This window comes from Erpetoichthys calabaricus, chromosome 4, assembly GCF_900747795.2.
Source record: "Erpetoichthys calabaricus chromosome 4, fErpCal1.3, whole genome shotgun sequence".
NCBI classification, from domain to species: domain Eukaryota; kingdom Metazoa; phylum Chordata; class Cladistia; order Polypteriformes; family Polypteridae; genus Erpetoichthys; species Erpetoichthys calabaricus.
The window spans coordinates 52,677,200-52,696,842 of NC_041397.2; the positions used below are offsets into that span (position 1 = coordinate 52,677,200).

The 19,643-nt window shown below is 36.8% G+C and overlaps 1 protein-coding gene across 7 annotated transcripts in view; it reads left to right on the forward strand.

Annotated features, from left to right (window-relative positions):
- The window catches only part of LOC114650028 (MAP7 domain-containing protein 2-like), a 203,859-nt gene that overhangs the window by 70,785 nt on the left and 113,431 nt on the right, over window positions 1-19,643 (forward strand). For all 7 annotated transcript variants that reach the window (XM_051926910.1, XM_051926906.1, XM_051926905.1 and 4 more), the window contains exons 2-3: window positions 5,489-5,593; window positions 16,359-16,436. In XM_051926910.1, coding sequence (XP_051782870.1) covers window positions 5,489-5,593; window positions 16,359-16,436 — 183 coding nt within the window. The remainder of the gene's footprint in view (window positions 1-5,488; window positions 5,594-16,358; window positions 16,437-19,643) is intronic.

A 19,643-nucleotide genomic window follows, 5' to 3' on the forward strand; every position in this document is an offset into this window, starting at 1 on the left:
TCTGAGGACTCTGTGGTAGTAAGACTGCTGGGGTGGAGCTCTTCTCAATAGCACAGTTGCAGGGACATATGTTAGCACTCTCTATATATGTTTTATAGATCTGGAAAAAGCAAATGACTGTGTTCCTCAGCATGTGTTGTAAGAAGTGCTGCAGAAATATGGTGTAACAGACACTCTTGTGTGCCATTTGGTCCCTATATGAATGCACTAAGAGCTGTACCTGAATACTTGGCATTAAGTCAGATTCATTCACTCTGGGTGTCGAACTTCATCAAGGCTGTGTTTTGTCACCACTCCTGTTTGTGGTTTTCATGGACAAGATATAGAGGTGCAATTGAGAATGTGAGGGTGTACATTGGGAGAGACTTGGGTTGGAGTAGCATTGTTACTTTATGAGAATGATGTTGTTATCTTTGCCTCATCCGACTGTGACCTATGGCATGCACACAAGCGATTCACTGTTGAATGTGAATTGGCTGGGAATTTGATCAGCACCTCCAAGTCTGAAGTCCTAGTTCTCTCTTGGAAAACAGTGGATTGCTCTCTCTGGGTGAGGGGGGAAACAACTTCTAATGTCAGCAGGCAAAACTCTCGGTTTACTAGTCTTATCTACATCCCTGTCCTTACAATATGTTTGATTTAGAATAAAATATCTTGTTGAACTTGCCTTCTGAGCTAAACTGAACTGACAGCATTCTTCATATTCCAAATTAAAAGCAATCCGTTTTACTTAGCAAATAATCTGTGATTAAAAGTGTAAGAGGGAATTGTTAGGAAAGAAGTAAACAGATAAAAATAAAAGCATTTTATGTCTTTAAAACCAAAAGCTTAACACTCATTTTTTTGGAAACAGTTAAACATCTTTAGCCATTTACAAACATTAACCATCAAGATTAATTCTTAGTAACTATGAAAATGATCGTTTTCCTCTGCAGCTACATTTGGACTTTACAGGTTAGTGTGGTAAATCATGTTGTTTTGAAAAAGTTTTAAAGTTTTGTTGGTATTTGCTTTCAACTTATCCTACCTATACTGAAAAATAAAATTAAAAAATCTATTGGATCATTTTTCCTAAAATAAACTAGTCAATGCTTATTTTTAGAGTACAAAATAAACAGTGATCATTCTACCAGCTTACTGAGTGTTGTATACAGTTTATTTACAAAAAAACTGTTACAGAACTCATAAAAAGTATGAGAATATTAAAGGTAATAAATAATACAAAACAAAAAACTCAAGGATGCTTGAAATGGATTAAGAAGGTTAGACAATTAATGGATGGATGGATTTGTGGCCGACGGCCGAGGCCCTTGCCTGGCCGGGACACCTCTCTCTTGTATGGACTAGGGGAGCACGCCTAGTCAGGACACTACCTTCCCCGGAACGCTAGATGGCAGCCCCCATGGGTTTCAACGGTGCCTAGGACTCCCGCAGGGCTTCATTGGAGTTGGAGTTTGGTACCACCCTGTTGGGATCCGTGGGCACTGCCAGGGGGTGCTGCAGCTGCTGCTTGGCCCTACAGAGCAGCTCTTCTGCCACACCCGAAAGTGCTGCCGGAAACAGGTTGTCAAGCATCTGGAGCACTTCTGGGTGCGTTATAAAAGGAGCCAGCAGCCACTACTCCGGGAGCCAGAGTCGGGAGGAGGAAGACGAATCTTGTTGGAGGGAGAGTGGAGGAGCAAGAAAGAGAAAAGGAGAAAGACAAGTGTTGTATTGTGCTTGGGACTGTGTTGTGTACTCGTGGGAACAGGGAAGGCGTTCTCCATGAGGGAAGAAAAAGAAAATAAAAGCCCTGTGTGCTTTGAACTTGTGTTCTACGACTGTCTGTGTCAGGGCTGGCCTTTATAGATGATATACAGTTAAACTATACACAATTAAAGTAAACAGCTTAACTGAAAAAGATGTCACAGAACAGATGTCATAGTTTGAAATACAGCTTTTGTGCATCTGTTCGTTTTGTATACCAGCTTACAGAAATAACTGTTTTCTCTTAAGGATGTGTTCAGTTCCTTGCTGTAGAAAAAGAAATATTTATTTATTTGCCTGTTGAATTTTAAACTAATTTTCCAGAAGAAATTAATAGCAAAATACAGTACTTTTAAATCTGAAAAAATAAATAAATGTATAAAAAAATACAACACCCTTTCCAAATAGGAATACATCATACTTTTTGTTTTGTAAAACCTGACCATCAGTACTTCATTTTTCGAGGTAATCTGAATACAGAAGTTGCAAACAATAATGGAAAAACAATCAGAAGCTACATAAAATATATTAACACGTCACCCAAAAAAGCTGTCATTTCTTTGTCATAGGCAAAAACAATATTTGTACAGCCATACAGGTCACAATACAGCAGTGATTGTTGTTACTGAATCTCTCTCTCCTCTAACATTTTCAGCATTTTTACTGAAGGTTAAAGCTCTAGTTATTAACAAGCTAAGTAGGTCCTTGTTTTTCCTTGAAAAGGACATTAAATTTTAGGCTTACATGTAAAACAGACTGTATATATTTAACTGGCAAGAACAATATTTGTTTAATAATTTTTTTAATCAAATCTGTATAAAAGCAATGAAGAGGGATAAACTGGAACACATTTTTACAATTAGTAAAAATGAAATCAAACCCCCAACCATGTTTGTTTAATAATTTAAGTTACCCTCTACAACTTTCTAAAAAATATTAACTTTGAATAAACAGCTGCTTATAATGTGAGCTGATGACCACAGATAGCTCTTTTGCTATAAACATGATGATAAACACACTACAAAAACAAAGAGCAAACCAAACTAAATGTCTGAGGTTTAAATAAGGTAAGTTCCTTCAAGATCCTCTCTAATGATGTAATAATCATTTGTATTTGATCTTGTGCAAGTTATACTCATTTTAGGTGTTCAAAATAGTGAAAAATAATGGGGTGTACTTACTTTTTAAACATGGTAAAACTGCATTCATATTTATTTAAATTATACACTAAACCATAAAATGTAACTGTGGCATGATGTTTAATATCACATTTTTTTATAGTTACTGTTTAAACAGAGGGGACTGGGCGGTCTCGTGGCCTGGAACCCTTACAGATTTTATTTTTTTCTCCAGCCTTCTGGAGTTTTTTTTTGTTTTTTCTGTCCACCCTGGCCATCGGACCTTACTCCTTTCTATGTTAACTAATGTTGTCCATCCATCCATCCATGTTCCAACCCGCTGAATCCGAACACAGGGTCACGGGGGGTCTGCTGGAGCCAATCCCAGCCAACACAGGGCACAAGGCAGGAAACAATCCTGGGCAGGGTGCCAACCCACCGCAGGACACACACAAACACACCCACACACCAAGCACACACTAGGGCCAATTTAGAATCGCCAATCCACCTAACCTGCATGTCTTTGGACTGTGGGAGGAAACCGGAGCGCCCGGAGGAAACCCACGCAGACACGGGGAGAACATGCAAACTCCACTCAGGGAGGACCCGGGAAGCGAACCCAGGTCCCCAGATCTCCCAACTGCGAGGCAGCAGCGCTACCCACTGCACCACCGTGCCGCCTAACTAATGTTGTCTTATTTTAATTTCTTATTTTGTCTTTTATTTTTCTTCTCTTCATTATGTAAAGCACTTTGAGCTACTTTTTGTATGAAAATGTGCTATATAAATAAATGTTGTTGTTGTTGTTGTAAGTGAAGATGAAATGTTGATAGGTCCACATATGTTAAAAAATGGGGAAAAAAAGCATTTTGTGGGGTATATATTTAAATGATTGTTTTTTTTGTCTTTTTAAAACTTGTTGGTTTTAAGTGAAGATGTGGTGCTGCAATGTCCTCCACTATAATAGTGTCCAGATCATCTGTGTATCTTATTATGTGTGCAGACAGTCCTGTGATTACATTTTGTTTTTCTTTCTGGTTTTCTGAATCTTTGAATATTTCTTATATAGAATGTTAAAAAATATTTTACAAAACAAAATACCAAATGTTGACACTTGTTTTTGATAGGTAAACAGAACTTAATTTCCACCTGAGAACAAATGTTTTTTTTGTTACAGAGGTACATTAAATAGACAGATACACACACACACACACACACATATATATATATATATATATATATATATATATATATATATATATATATGCACATACACACTTAGTTCACACACCAAAATAATGAAAAAGGAAGAAAGATTAAAAACAAAGAAAAACGTCTGACTTGGCAGACACAGTCACAGTGAGGCATTATGCAGGCGTATTTTGAAGGTATGAAGGAGTCCCAGCATTTCCTGACACATTTCTGCTGAATGATTTATTGGCAGAAAGTACTCAGTGTTAGTGTGTCAGAGAGGATATGCAGAATTGTTCATAATAGTTTTGTTTTAATTCTCTCCTTTGCTACTACCTCCAGGGGGTCCCATAACTGAGTCTGCCTTTTTAATTATCTTGATTTGGTGGGCCTCTCTTGAAGTGATGTTACCAGCCCAGCACACCATAACGTAAACAGTGTGAAGGATGTCATTACTCACATTAAGGGAACGCAGACTCCTGAGGGGAAAAAAAAAAAGAATTGCCAAGCCCTTTCATATAAAGTTTCTCTGTGTTACAAGACCAGTCCAACCTGCCATTGATGTAGACCCCCAAGTATGTGTAGGAGTGCACCACCTTGACATCCATGCCTTGAATGATGACTGAACATATGAATGTCAATAAGCAGTTCTTGATAATTTTGGATTGATTGAAGTCAGTGGATTTTTGGTGGCTTTTGGAAAAAGTGTTTTTGATCAGGGTGTGCCATACCTCTAGATTTTATAAGGTGAGAACTTCTGCTTCATGATGCAAAATAAACGTTCTTTAAGATATACATAAAAACAGCTTACCAATGTCATCCCAAACTATGGTGATGTTAACATTCCTATACTTCCATGCCAAAACAATCCACATTATATACCAATAAACCTCAACAAATCAGTATGATATACCATATATATATATATATATACCATATATATTTAAGTGTTTGTAATACAGTACCCACCAAATTATACAAAGAGTACATGACACTTGTTTTTCCCTAATTAGAGCTCATCAGGTGTACACACTTTTGCTTCCCCTTATGGGTATTGCACCTTAGATGTTGATGCCTTAGGTTTTAGGGGACCCTTAACCGCTAGAAAGGTATATCTATGAGCGGAAACGGAACTAGAGGAGCACTGTCCCTTTGGGGAATCTGTCTTGGTGGTAAATTTACAATCACACAAGCCTTTAGGTTGTTACCCAAGCACACGCGTGTGACAATAAATATATATATATGTGTGTGTGTGTGTGTTAGTATTATCTCTTTCATGTTTAAGTTTTTGATTTAAACAAATAAGATTCTAATGCAGAGAATTACCTATATAGTATTCAGTAAGTAAATTTTAAATTTTCTTTTTATTGTAAAGAAATAGGTATTTCGTGAAAAAAAAAAAAAATGATCTGTGCGTTTTTTTTTTTGTACAGAAACCTTAATGCAGCCTAAATTTGAAGACAAAAAATACCAGATGAATGGACATTCATCTCCTGTACGTCAGGCTGCTTACTCTGCAAATCCTACAGGAAAACAAAGTAAGTGTTATTTAGAATGATGAGGGTGGGTTTGACTTAAAGAAACAATAATTACATTTCTGCTGTATTAATTTTGTAATTTATAATATATAATGAAATATATACAGGGATGCAACTAACTTATTCTCTTTTTGGCATGTTACCCATATGCTGATTTATGTCAATGCATGTGCCTAAAAGTTTTGCATTCTTAATTCACATCCCAATTTTACAGTTTATGAACTGTATAGAAAGCCACAAATTTAAATGACATTTCTGAAGAGGTCTTAATGTAAGTTCCTTTTATAGCCTGCTAGATTTTATGGTAGCTAGACCAGCATTATAGATGTGAACTTCACAGCTATCTCTTGCGTGGGTACAGAAGTGGTCATTTACCCCTTAATTTTTTGGGATTACAGTGGAACCTCGGTTCACGAACGTCTCGGTACACATACAAATCGGTTTATGACCAAAACATTCACCAAACTTTTGCCTCGGTTCACGACCACACACTCGGTATACAAACAAGCCAGGTTCCCTTTCGGTTTGTGCGCGCCGATGATTTCCGCACATGTTGCATTGTTCTCAGTCAGACGTGCATGCTTTCGCTGTGAACTCTTTGTGCTCTATTTCATTTCCCTTCAGGTTCATACACGTCGATTACTGTATTTAAGCATGTGTTCAGCCTCTCCCTGTTAATTGTTCTCAGTCAGACATGCATGCTTTACCTGTGAACTCTTTGTGCTCTACAGTATTTCGTGTGCTTTTGCAGTTAACCATGGCTTCTAAGCAAGTGAAGAGTGGTGAGAAGAAAGTTTTGCAGAAAATTGAAATCGAAGTAAAGAAAGAAATTATTGAAAAGTATGAGCGTGGCGTCCGTGTTACTGATCTTGCCCCCGAGTACAAGAAGTCAAAATCTATGATTTCGACTATTCTAAAGCAGAAAGAATCTATTAAAGCACCTAATGTTGCAAAAGGAGTTACAGCGTTAACCAGGCAGAGAGGCCTCAAGTGCTGGAAGAGGTGGAAAAACTGTTGCTAGTGTGGCTGAACGAGAAGCAACTTGCAGGGGATAGCGTAAGCGAGGCGATGTTATGCGAGAAAGCCAGGAAGATTCATGGCGATTTGCTGCAAAACTATCCTACTACAAGTGGCGAAAGTGAGGAATTTAAAGCCAGTAGAGGATGGTTTGAAAAGTTTCGCAAGAGAAGTGGCATTCTTAGTGTGGTAAGGCATGGAGAGGCTGTTAGTTCCGACGCTGAAGCTGCAAAAGAAGTCGTGAAAGATTTCACAAAATTAGTGGAGGACGAAGGCTACATCCCGCAACAAGTCTTCAGCTGCGACGAGACCGAATTGCTCTCCACCCAGTTCCTCCTCACTTCATGCCAGAACTCGACTCATGCAAGGTTAGTTTTCTTGGTGGTTTATGGTTAGTTTTTATATTACGGATTTTTCAAATGTTCATTTTTCGGTTCGTAGCATGAATTGTTGCAATATTACTTTTCTCTTTTTAAATGTTCATTTTTTTCCCTGTGCTTAAAACTCATTAAAAAAAGTGTTTACTGTGAGTGGTTCGTAGCGTGATTTGTTGCAGTGTTACTTTTCTTGGTGGTGAATTAAATTACAGATTTTTCAAATGTTCCTTTTTTTCCCCTATGCTTAAAACTCATTTAAAAAAAGTGTTTACAGCGATCGGGTTGTAAGGCTATTAGCATGAACTCCTGCAATGTTACTTTCTTGGTTGCTTGTGGTTGGTTTTTAAATAAAGTTCGGATTTGTTCAAATGTTCCTTTTTTTTCCCCATGTGCTTAAAACTCATTTTAAAAAAGTGTTTACAGCGGTCGGGTCAGGTCGAACTCTTGCAATGTTAGTTTTCTCTGTTGTTCAAGGTTTTCTCAGTGTTATTCAATGTTTTTACATTTAGTTTACTATTACGATGTGCTTTCTATGGTGTAATTAACTATATTTGTTCTTAAAAATCTTTAAAAAAAATATATTTACATACAGTTTGTACGGTCTGGAACAGATTAATTGTATTTACATACAATCCTATGGGGGAAATTGCTTCGGGTCACGACCAAATCGGTTTATGACCAGAGTTTTGGAACGAATTATGGTCGTGAACTGAGGTTCCACTGTATTATATTTTAGTAATTTCATTCTGAAATAGCTTTATTATTTGTGTATGATTTTACATACATTCCAGGGGGGAGTATTCTCCTTTACCTTATTAAGTAAAGTTAGAAACTTAACAGAAAAACTGCATTAAACATGCTAATCTGAAATTATTGCACCACTAGACTAGCTTGATCAGAGTAAACATAAAATTCTTCATCAAATTTCCTACATATTGAAATGTATATATTTTTGTTACAGGTTTCAAATGTGTCCATTTATTAATCTTTGCAATATTTAGTTGGTGCAGCTTTTGTATTAATATGGCTATTTGTTTCCAAAATCAAAGTAAAACATTTAAATCAGTATAAAATCACTTTAGCTAATTTACAAGGCAAACATTTTTGTAGTGTCCTAATCCTTGGCACATTCAATTTTATGCAGCATATTAAGCTCAAATCAAGTCAAGTTGGGGAGCATGCATTGGTACAGTGTGTTGCCGCACCCACTACACGATGAAACAACTTGGGATCCTGGTTGGCAACCTCCCAGGCAGATACGCGGTCCAGTCCCACCCTCCGGAAGTGACCCTCAATCTGCTGTAGCCAGGTGTTACGTGGGTGACCCCTTGGCCTGGTCCAGCCACTCGAGTCCCCAACAATGAGGATCTTATGAGCTAAATCACCCTTGGGGAAACGCGCCACATGGCCGTAGTGCCATAACTGACGCTCCCTCACAATGCAGGTAATGTGCCTCATTCGGGACTCCATGAGCAACCGCTCATTTGACACAAAATCAAACCAACGGTAACAAAGGATTTTCTGGAGAGACACAGTACCAAAGGAGTCCAGTCTTCATCTCAGTTCACTGGATAGTGTCCATGTCTCGCAACCATATAGCAAGACAGGAAGCACCAGGACTCTAAAGACTTGGACCTTCGTCCTTTTACATAGATATCGGGAGCACCACACACCCCTTTCCAGCAACCTCATGACCCCCCAACTGGATTATGAAATTTATCATACAAGTTTGAAATGAGGACTGGGTATTTTTAAAGAAATAGTAGTAGTTTCAGTGTAGTGCTAGACCTTCAGGCTTTAAACCTAAGCAGGCAAAGTCAGTAATCCGGCTTTGTGAGAAAAATTAAGGTGTTCATGGCCGTGACTTTGGTTTTAATGAATCGACCGTTCATTATATCTGCAAAAAGGAGGAAAAAAGAGACTGTCTAGGGACAACAAGGCTGTTAATCCCATCATCGATCGCAGCCTCAAGGTTAAACATAAATCGTTTCTATTATGCTCCCAAACTCAAAGACCCATAAGGATCTTAAGTGGTACAAAAAGCAGACCTCTTCTTCTTCTCCTTCTTCTTCTTTTGGCTGCTCCCTTTAGGGGTCACCAGGGCAGATCATCATTTTCCATGTCTTCCAGAAGACATCATTGAAGAATTATTTCAAGACAGTGTGTCCATGACAATCTCCAATGCTATTCACTAGCCATGAAGGACAGAGTGTCAGAGATGATGTCGAAACCTCATCAGTCTCTGCCTCTTCCGATAGCAGCAAGAAGAGGTTTTTTTTTTTTTATTAAGATGTTAGCACAAAAGGTTTTGGAATTCTATGGAGTGATTAGAAATAATGTTTTGTTATATAAGAAATTCTATGCAGAAAAGTGTATTCTGAACAATCTCTAGTGAAAGATGATAGTTTTTGGTGGTAATGGAAACCTAACCCCCATTTCCCATAGGTTCTATGTATTTACTTTTTCATCTTTGACTTTCGTGCCATTTTCTATTAATTTTTACCCCAGCAAGGATTGAGTGTAATTACAAGACATCCACATGTAATTAGAGATACAATATTGTCTACTTAATTTATGCATTTAAGGAATCTATAGCATTGTTTGGTGGTTTGGAGTTTTCACATGGTAATTGGCTTGAACACACCAAGTTGCACTCTGACAAGAGTTTCTGAAGGAGAAAGGAAATGTTTTTTCCCTTTTTTAACAAAGTACAATACTGTATGCCTTACTTTATATTTTTGGAAGTATGGTTTGTGGATATATTGATTGCTGTAAAGAATGCTTTTGGATCATATAAGTTATTAATTTTATTAAGTTTTAGTAAGAAATCAATCACCTCTATGAAAAATTATCAAAGTATACTCTTTTCTTCTACATACTCTGCTGTGGATAAACTCAAACTGTAGTGACTTTTCAGAAAGTCAGTGTTTCTACTTGTAGACTAGGTATATTCTGGAGTGGTCAGTTACTTTCTAGGGGAGTTTTGGTGCAAATTTAACAGACCTGATGATAATTGACAGTTGCTTGCAATTAAAGTGGCAGATATAGCCATTTTTGATTTAAAATGACATTTGTTGACCTTGTAATATTCAGGGCCAGTACATTTATATAAAAGAGCATTTTACTGAATGTGTTTTAGCTTCTGGAAGCAGATAGAGAACCATGCTTGTAGGCAACAAGAAGCAATTTTAACAGTGTGTGTTATGTTGTACTAGCCAACCCGCAGTGTAGCATACGCCGCATAATTATGTATTGATGGGTGAACACTTCCTGAAAGACACAGTTGTCCAAATGGGGTGGGTTTGAGGATACGACTGTAGGTGAATGAAAAGATGGAACTCTGGAGAGGGCAACATACAATTGTCCGTGACTGAAAATTGGAGGACCGCCGTCGCGCCTCCGCCTCCCAGACTGAGGGACGGGGCTGGACGGCGCGGAGGGAGGAACGGGGTGAGAGGGGAAGGACGCCTATTCTGCCCTGGCCCCCCCGCCATTCTAGTCTGCTGATTTCTTAGTCATCTCTTAGTCATTGTTCAGTACGCACTGCCTGCTCATGTGCCCGCCCCCAACTCCTCACCTGAGTCACTTTCGTCTCTGCTACAGTCCACATGCACCTCTGAGCCACGTTGACTTTTCATTGTTCTTTTCGGTTCCGGCTGCTTTTCTATATATAATCCACCAAGTCACCCGACCATGGTAGTAGCGACGGGGGGTGTGTACAAAGGGTAGGGACTTAATCAGTGCGAGTGTATGACCCGCACTTACTGGGAATTCCTCGTTCGTGGGGAACAATTGCAAGCCCTGGTCTCCATCACGAATGGGGTTCAACGGCTTACCCACGCCTCTCGGCGCCGAGTAGACACACGTTGATCCATTCAGTCTAGCGCATGTGCAGCACCGGACATCTGAGGGCATCACAGAACTGTTATTGCTCAATCTCACGTGGCGGAAAGCTACTTGTCCCTCTAAGGAGTTGGACGCCGACCGCTCGGGGTTGTGTAACTATTTAGCAGGAGGGAGTCTCTTTCATTATCGGAATTAACCAGACAAATCGCTCCACCAACTAAGAACGGCCATGCACCACCACCCACAGAATCGAGAAAGAGCTATCAATCTGTCAGTCCTCTCCGTGTCCGGGCCAGGTGAGGTTTCCCATGTTGAGTCAAATTACGCGAAAGGCTCCACACCTGGTAGTGCCCTTCCGTCCATTCCTTTAAGTTTCAGCTTTGCACCCTTACTCCCCCCAGAACCCAAAGATTTTGGTTACCCGGTTGGCTGCCCAGCGGGTCATGGGAATAACGCCGCCGGATCGCCAGTCGTCATTGTTTATGGTCGGAACTACGACGGTATGTGATAGTCTTCGAACCTCCGACTTTCGTTCTTGATTAATGAAAACATTCTTGGCAAATGCTTTCACTCTCGCTCGAATTGTTGGTGTGTGGGGCTCTGTGAGTTGGTGGCCGTGGCTCTGTCTTGCGTGCATCTTGCTTGCCATGGACTTAGTGAATTCTTAGAGTTGGTGGGCGTGGCTCTGTGAGTTGTCGTCGTATCCCATGGTCTTAGAGTTGGTGGGCGTGGCTATGTCATACGTGCCCTGTTGGCTTAGTGAATTATATATATAGATATTCACCATGAATATTTTCAAGGTTGAACTGTCCAATTGATTTTTTTTTTTATTGTAAATAAATGAAATTGCCTATGACTATTCTGGGGTGTTTCTGTTCCACAGTGTGTGCAAAAGCAGTATCAGAACCTGTGTATGTAATGCACACTTTTATACATTCCTTCCAGTTATTTAGTTTTTGTACAATGTAAGTCGGCTAAAGTATATAATGTATTTAATCAATCTTAAATGAGCTAAAGCCAGCAATGACTTGTACACTGTCTGCTAGGGAAAATTGCCTATTAATCTATTGCTTACAAGTAGCTTCACTAAATTGATTAGTAAAAAGAAGAGTACTGTATTTGTAGGTTGCTAGTTTACAGAGGAAGGTGACGGTGTCTGTTTATATGAGACAAGTTTCAGAGACTATTGTTGGAATAATGGGAAGTCTTTTTGCAAAGAGGTCTTGGCCAATGTAATGTAACATAATTTCTTTATGAGGATTGCTCCATGTATTTAAAATGACTTTTTTGCATTAATCACCACAAAGTATAAAGTACAAATCAAAAGCATTCTTTTATTTTTGCAGGAATGCTTTGTCTTTCCTATGTACAGTAGATTATCACATCTGTTGATAGTGCTCTGTATGTCTGTCTGTTTCACAAAAGTACTAGTTGTAGCAGGAATGTCCTGACCAGTTTTGCAAGTATTAAAATTTGTTTCCCGATTTTTTTTTTTTTTTTTTACAGATGTTCATTCTTGTGACAAATGAGAGAGTGTGCAAGCTATGAAATTGTAACATGCTCATTTTGAAAGCTTTTCGTTTGTAAACTTTCTTTGTGGGCTTTATAGTAACTAAGAGGAACTGCAAAAATAAAGACCTAGTAAAGATATTATCTGGATGTTTTTTAGGTTTCACATGAAGTATATTTCAGCCTTCGCGATAGTGATGTTACTGTCTGTTTAAACCATTGACTATACAAAACTAGATTCTGTCATTTTATGATATATTATGTCATTAACTCATTCTTAGGCTCATGCATTGGGTACACCATGCTGTTTAGTGTTCTCGTGGCATGTTTCAGCTTTACAGCTATAAATAGGAAAATGAATAGCAGTGATATTTTGCTCACTTCTTCAATCTGCTGTTTAACTGCTTATAATTATTTATTAACTTGTTTTCTTCCTTATTTCTTTCTCTCTGCCATCTTCCAATCTCCCAAGCCGTTACCTGTGTTGCCTTTACTGCCATACATTCAAAAGATTCCATGAGCAGGCTAGACTTAAATGAGGGTGCCTGATATCACAGCATATTTACTTTTTTGTGTGCTTGTTGGAATAAAATTAGAAAGTATAAAATGCTTATTATTTTTATACATTAAAAATATAGTTACATGTAAATCCAGATCAACAAAAGCAGAAAGTTACGCATAACTCCAGGTAAATAAAAGGAAAATAGCTTAAAGTCAGTCGTTATGTTTGAGTATCTTTATTTTTTGTTTAGTCATTATTGAAGTTTTCCAGTTTTCATAACTTTAAGCTCTGTTTTTCTACATTCTGCCTATTACTGTATTTATTTTTAAAGGAAGGATGAAGGTTACCAAACACTGGAAACTCTGGCGGCTCTATTATATGTTTAATATATATGTGTTTTTGTAAATAACTATTAAAATTCAACTTTGCTTTTCATTGTATATTCTTATTTAGTCTACCAGTTTCACAGCAGGAGCACCATGAGATTGAGGGTTGAATTGAGCGTGAAGAGACTTGGGTTTGGAGCCTTCATCCTCCTCCTACATTTATAACACGATAAGGTTTATTTCTTTGGAAAGTGAGGAGTTTGGGGTGGGGGTGTGAGTGAGAAATAGCACACGATAATATACAGAAACTACAGTATATCAGAAATGCAGAAGCTTATCAAAGTGGATTGCCCATTATGCGAAGGGCCAATACACATATGTTAACTGCCGGTTAACATACAGATGACAAGTGCTTGAACTGCATACTGGCCCACTGATTACCTATATGTGTATTTAAATAATAGGCAAATAAAAGAAAAACTTTAACACTGCAATTTTTTTTTTAATTGGGTCAAACTCCACGGGGGTCTCAGTTTGATAACTGCTTGCTTAGATAGGAAATGGTACTGATTTATGTGATTATGGTAAAATAATGTGTTATACCTTTGAAAATTAATTGCATGCATTATTATGTAAACCATATACATTTAAACTATATATACATATTATTAAGATGAATGCACAGAATGGAGGATGAAAATATTGATACTAAGAAAAGAATACACTCCACCTGATTCTAGGAGTATAAAAAGACAAAAATCAGAATATAATGGATTTTAAGCTATCTGTCACTATGGAGTTTTTTTTTTGTTTGTTTTTTCTGTCCCCCCGGCCATCGTACCTTACTCTTTTTCTATGTTAACTAATGTTGTCTTATTTTAATTTCTTATTTTGTCTTTTATTTTTTTTCATTATGTAAAGCACTTTGAGCTACTGTTTGTATGAAAATGTGCTATATAAATAAATGTTGTTGTTGTTGTAATCAATATTAAAACAAGATATAGATGTTTATTGGAGGGCTTAAATAGTAAAGGGTAATTTGCAAAGTAGAGAACCTTGGGAATAGATCACAAAGAAAGTTAAGACTTTAAGTACTTGTGTAATACATTTTAGAACAAATTTAAGATTAAGAAGAAAGAAGAAATTAGGTGGGAGAAGGATTAAACTGAGCAAGTAACTCCTGCTGGAACCTACATAATTCTGAGTCATTAAAGATATTGTAATGCTGCATGATGCCTACCAGTGCTGACTCAATGGTTTCATTATCATTTAATGTTATTTTATTAGCATAAAAGGACTTTTAGCTTTAAGCCACACAAAGATGGAAAAAGCATACAGCTTTTCAGAGTTGCCATTTTTATAGGCAAAACCCTGCCATTGGTGATGTAATGCCAGCTCATACTTTTGGTAACTCGTCGCTGCCTGATGTAAGTTGTCCAATGCTTTTGTAATATTGCCAACTTTGAGAATGCCCTTTTTAAAACAATACAAGTTTGTCCATGAGGGAGTTCCATTAAGGAGAAAGATTATTTGGGGGAAAAAAAGAACAAAAATATTGTTTCTTACTAAGGTAAACATGAGAAGGTTAAAGATAAATAGTGGACAATTAATGAAGGACCGAGATGAAACTGTAAACTGTAGGTAAAATAGACAGCAACATACAGTATTTAGAGTGCATGAGGAAGGTTGCAACTCTGCTTTCTTAGTTTTCCAAAAGCATTTTGAAAGTGAGATTTAGCTTTTTTTTAAACATGACGTAGTTGAAGAGAGAGGCCTTAGATCTGATAATATACTGTACATCCACCTCTTAATTTAAAATTCTGCTTAGGAATAAGTCAGGAAAAGCATGAATTAGCAGGATAGTATGTTGGAGAATTTTTTTTGGAATACTAAAACCAGTTTAGAATACATGTAAGTTGTATAGGAGCATTGTTGAAAAAGGAAAGAATATTTATCTTTGTTTACTGAGACACAGTAATGGAGTTACATGAGATCTGATTTGATCATGTCATAAGAATGAGAGAGAAAATGTGAGCAAAGTATGAAAAAATGTAGTAAGAGGATATTTGAGGTCTAATTTGATTAGGTCAAAAGAGTGAGAGGGAAAGGATGAACAGTGTAGAAAGAATGAAGTAGACAAGTCTGACAAGTTCAAGTAGTAATGAGCATTTTCTGTAACCAGAGATGAGACATAGGAATTTTTAAAATGGGAGTGAGTCAGGAATGCATAATTGTTAAATAAAACTGGTATAGTCTGGGTTTGCCAGACAGCATTTTACTAATAATTTTCACCTCCATAGGTGATGGGAGCCTGCATGTCTTCAGGATCATGCTTTAACAAGAGTTCATAACCATTTGAGCTTTAAACTGATAAGCAACAGAGAGCATACAGTGAAGGCCTGAAACAATAACTTAAACAATTCCATGAAATTAGAAAATAAGGTGATGCAAAAAAATCATACTTTCATTAACTCTCTAAAAACAATTAGTTCATTAATTTAGTACAATAGTGAGACATATTTGTCCATATAAAAATTAAGAATATATTAATATATTTAAAACTTCATTTATAACTAATGAACATTAAAGAGCATTATAGGTTATTAGTTTACAGTGAAATGCAGCGTTTGATTTGATAAACAGAAGCTATTACACAAACTCCCACTTTAAGTATATATATCTTATTACAAGTTTAGAATTATAAATAAAGCCTAACAGTATAATCTCATGACAAGACCTTTAGACATTTAGACACAGCCATATCCTTTTTTCATTTAAAATGTTTTTTCTAAAACTGTTTGTGTATTGTGTCATTTTATAGCGTGTTTTATGTAAAATTGTTTTTCATTTTATTAATTCATTTTACAGTATGCATAAGGATTAAATGCTTTTGTCAGATGTGCTTTGATACTACAGATATAATCATGCTCTGCTCTGCCGTTTATAATTTGTATTAATTTATGCAACCTTCCTCTCTGGTACCAATGTTGGTAAGGCCTAAAACATTCAAAATAAGCTTCTGCAAATTTGTACCAAAATCATGGTCTGTGGGTGAAAGGAATGTTATTAACAAATGAGGGTAACATGCTTTTCTATTATTTACTCAAATGCTACTTTATGATGTAGCACTATTTTATATTATAGGCAGTGAAAATGCATTGTGACATTTTTCCCTTTTTCTACTGCAGTTTTAGATGGATTTCTAAAAACTGATGACCGAATGCGATTAGCCAAAGAAAGAAGAGAAGAAAGAGAAAAAAGTTTAGGTATGTTTTTTACTTAATGAAATAGTTTTACCACAAATGTTTTTTGTTGTAAAAGCATCCATTACACTTAGTGTACTGGTATAGCTGGCTAGTTCTGCAGAAGCACTAATCTTTTGTCTTAGCTGTCATGATATATAAAAGCACAGGTGTTTTTCCTTTTTTGTGGGAATGGTCCTACTGGCTTCAGGTCTCTTGTGTCATTGTCCCAATATGCAGTGGCTTAGACAACACCTTTTGTAATAAGTAAAAAAAAAATAGTTTAATTTAGATTTTAAAATGAATACATTAAAGTAATGTTTTATGGACACTTACAGCGAATAAAATAATCGTGCACAAAAGATTTAGAAAGACGAAGCGCGATATAGCGAGGGATTACTGTATATATGTATATATATATATATGTATGTATGTATGTATGTATGTATGTATGTGTATATATATATATATATATATATATATATAATATATACTAGCAAAATACCCGCGCTTCGCAGCGGAGAAGTAGTGTGTTAAAGAGGTTATGGAAAAGTAAAGGAAACATTTTAAAAATAACGTAACATGATTGTCAATGTAATTGTGTTGTCATTGTTATGAGTGTTGCTGTCATATATATATATATATATATATATATATATATATATATACATATACACACATATATATATATATACACACACACACACATTTACACATATATATATATTATATATATAATATTATATATACATATAGACATATATTTTATATATATATATATATATATATATATATACACACACATACATACATACATATACACACATACATGCACTTACAATAACATAGAAATCAATATAAACAACATTAACATCATTATCATATTAGAATATGAAGTAATATATAAGAAGCACATTTCATATAAATATAAATTATTAAACAGTAAAATCTTCTTCTATAATTTGCTACCGTGGCTATTCGTTTGTCTGTCCAGGATTTTAAATCACCTGTAGCTCGCAAACCGTTTCACCTATTGACTTGAAATCTGGTACACATATAGTACGTCACGTCTGCTATCCGCTTAATATGGGTGATGATTGTATTATTCTTTTTATCTTTATTTTATTTTATTGTAGACTCAACTCCTATCTGCGCACACCAGGGCGGCCGTGGGCGGATGTGTATGGTGTATTCACTCCATGTTATCGTGCATTGCTCTGTCACTGGTATTTTGATAAAAGAATCTGAACAACATATAAGAAGCGTATAAATTATTAAACAGTAAAACATTAACATTTAAGAAGTAAAGTTACATTGAGTACTACTGCAGTGCCTTCGGGTATACCTCATTTTTTCTTTGCCCATTACATGCTTAAATGTATACATTTTTTGGTGTACCTACCCGAGAACATGCGACATATAACTGACCGTGGGAGATTCATGGATTTTAAACACGCGTTGAGTTCATCTGCTGGTCTCCCTCGTGGAATAACTGGTAACGTTTGACTAAAATCTACAGCGAGTAAAACGACATTACCTCTTTTTTTTTTAACGATCTCTTGAGATCTTGCTTTTTTCGGTTCAAGGCTTCATAAGCTCTTTTATGTTCCATGGTGTATTTATCCCAAACCATCATCTTTGAATGTTGCAAGACTTTCGCCTTATATGTAGATCGGGGTAATTACATCCATTGCATTCCTAGTCTGAATCACAATCTGATTATAACATCCACTACGTGCTCTCTTTTAATTGCGAGAAGCAGATATATATAGCCAAATTCTCGCGCTTCGTTGCGGCGAAGTACTGCTTTTAATTTTTTATTAAGAAGAAAAGAAAACCTTTTTAAACGGATCGAAAATATACCAATAACAATTTGTTAAGGATCTGTTTTTTTGTGAAGCTCCCTTTTCACAGCTGTCGCGCTACGGCGTGTGTTTAGTTTATTTGACAGTATGTAGATCGTGGTAATTACATTCATGGCATTCGTTTTCTGAATCACAATCTGATTGTATGGGTGGTTACCTGCCAGGTCACGCTTGTGGTTTGTCAGCAAGTCGCCTTACGTCCGCCACGTGCCCTCTTTCTGTTCCCAGAAGCGTTTCTATAAACTTAATTTAAACTTACGTTTTACACCGTGCTTTTTTCCCTTATGAAGATGCTTGTATGCTTCACTCGCTCGCTTCTTATTGTTTCGCTCCCTTCTCAATTGTTTAATGAATTTTTTGTTCTTCGCTGTTTGCGGCGCCAGAGTTGAAGCCCCTAACGTTGCGGTCAGCAAGTCGGCTAACATCCGACATGTGCCGTCTTTCAGTTGCGAGAAGCAGATCATAGAATGGTTTTAATAAGTTTACTTTCAAATAATGCAAAGACTATGCTACACGTGTTTCTCCCTAATTCTGGACTCATCAGGCGTACACACTCACTGCATCCGCTCTCGGGAATTGAATTTCGAACGTCAGCGCCAGACGTGAAGCCCCTAACGTTGTGCTACGGTGTGTGGTTCGTTTATACCTCGTGTCTTCTCATTAAACTTTTATCTCGCGAATATGTTATTGCAATCCGCAGCGGAAGCGTTTCTATAAACTTAATTTAAACTTACGTTTTACACCGTGCTTTTTTCCCTTATGAAGATGCTTGTATGCTTCACTCGCTCGCTTCTTATTGTTTCGCTCCCTTCTCAATTGTTTAATGAATTTTTTGTTCTTCGCTGTTTGCGGCTCCTCCTTCATTTCTCCCTACTGCGTTCACAGTCTTTTCACGTGATTACGTGGGAGGCATGATGACGTGACACTCAACTCCTCCTCCCACGGCCATCGAGCTGCCGTCCATTACAGTATATTGTGAAAAAAGAGGTTCCAGTTATGACCATTACGCGTAGAATTTCGAAATGAAACCTGCCTAACTTTTGTAAGTAAGCTGTAAGGAATGAGCCTGCCAAATTTCAGCCTTCCACCTACACGGGAAGTTGGAGAATTAGTGATGAGTGAATCAGTCAGTCAGTCAGTTAGTGAGGGCTTTGCCTTTTATTAATTAGTATAGATATATATGTATATATATGTATATATGTATGACAGCAACACTCATAACAATGACAACACAATTACATATATATATATATATGTAGATATGTATATATATATATATATATATATGTGTCAATCTATCTATGTATGTATGTCTAGAGATATATATATATATATATATATATATATATATATATATATATATATA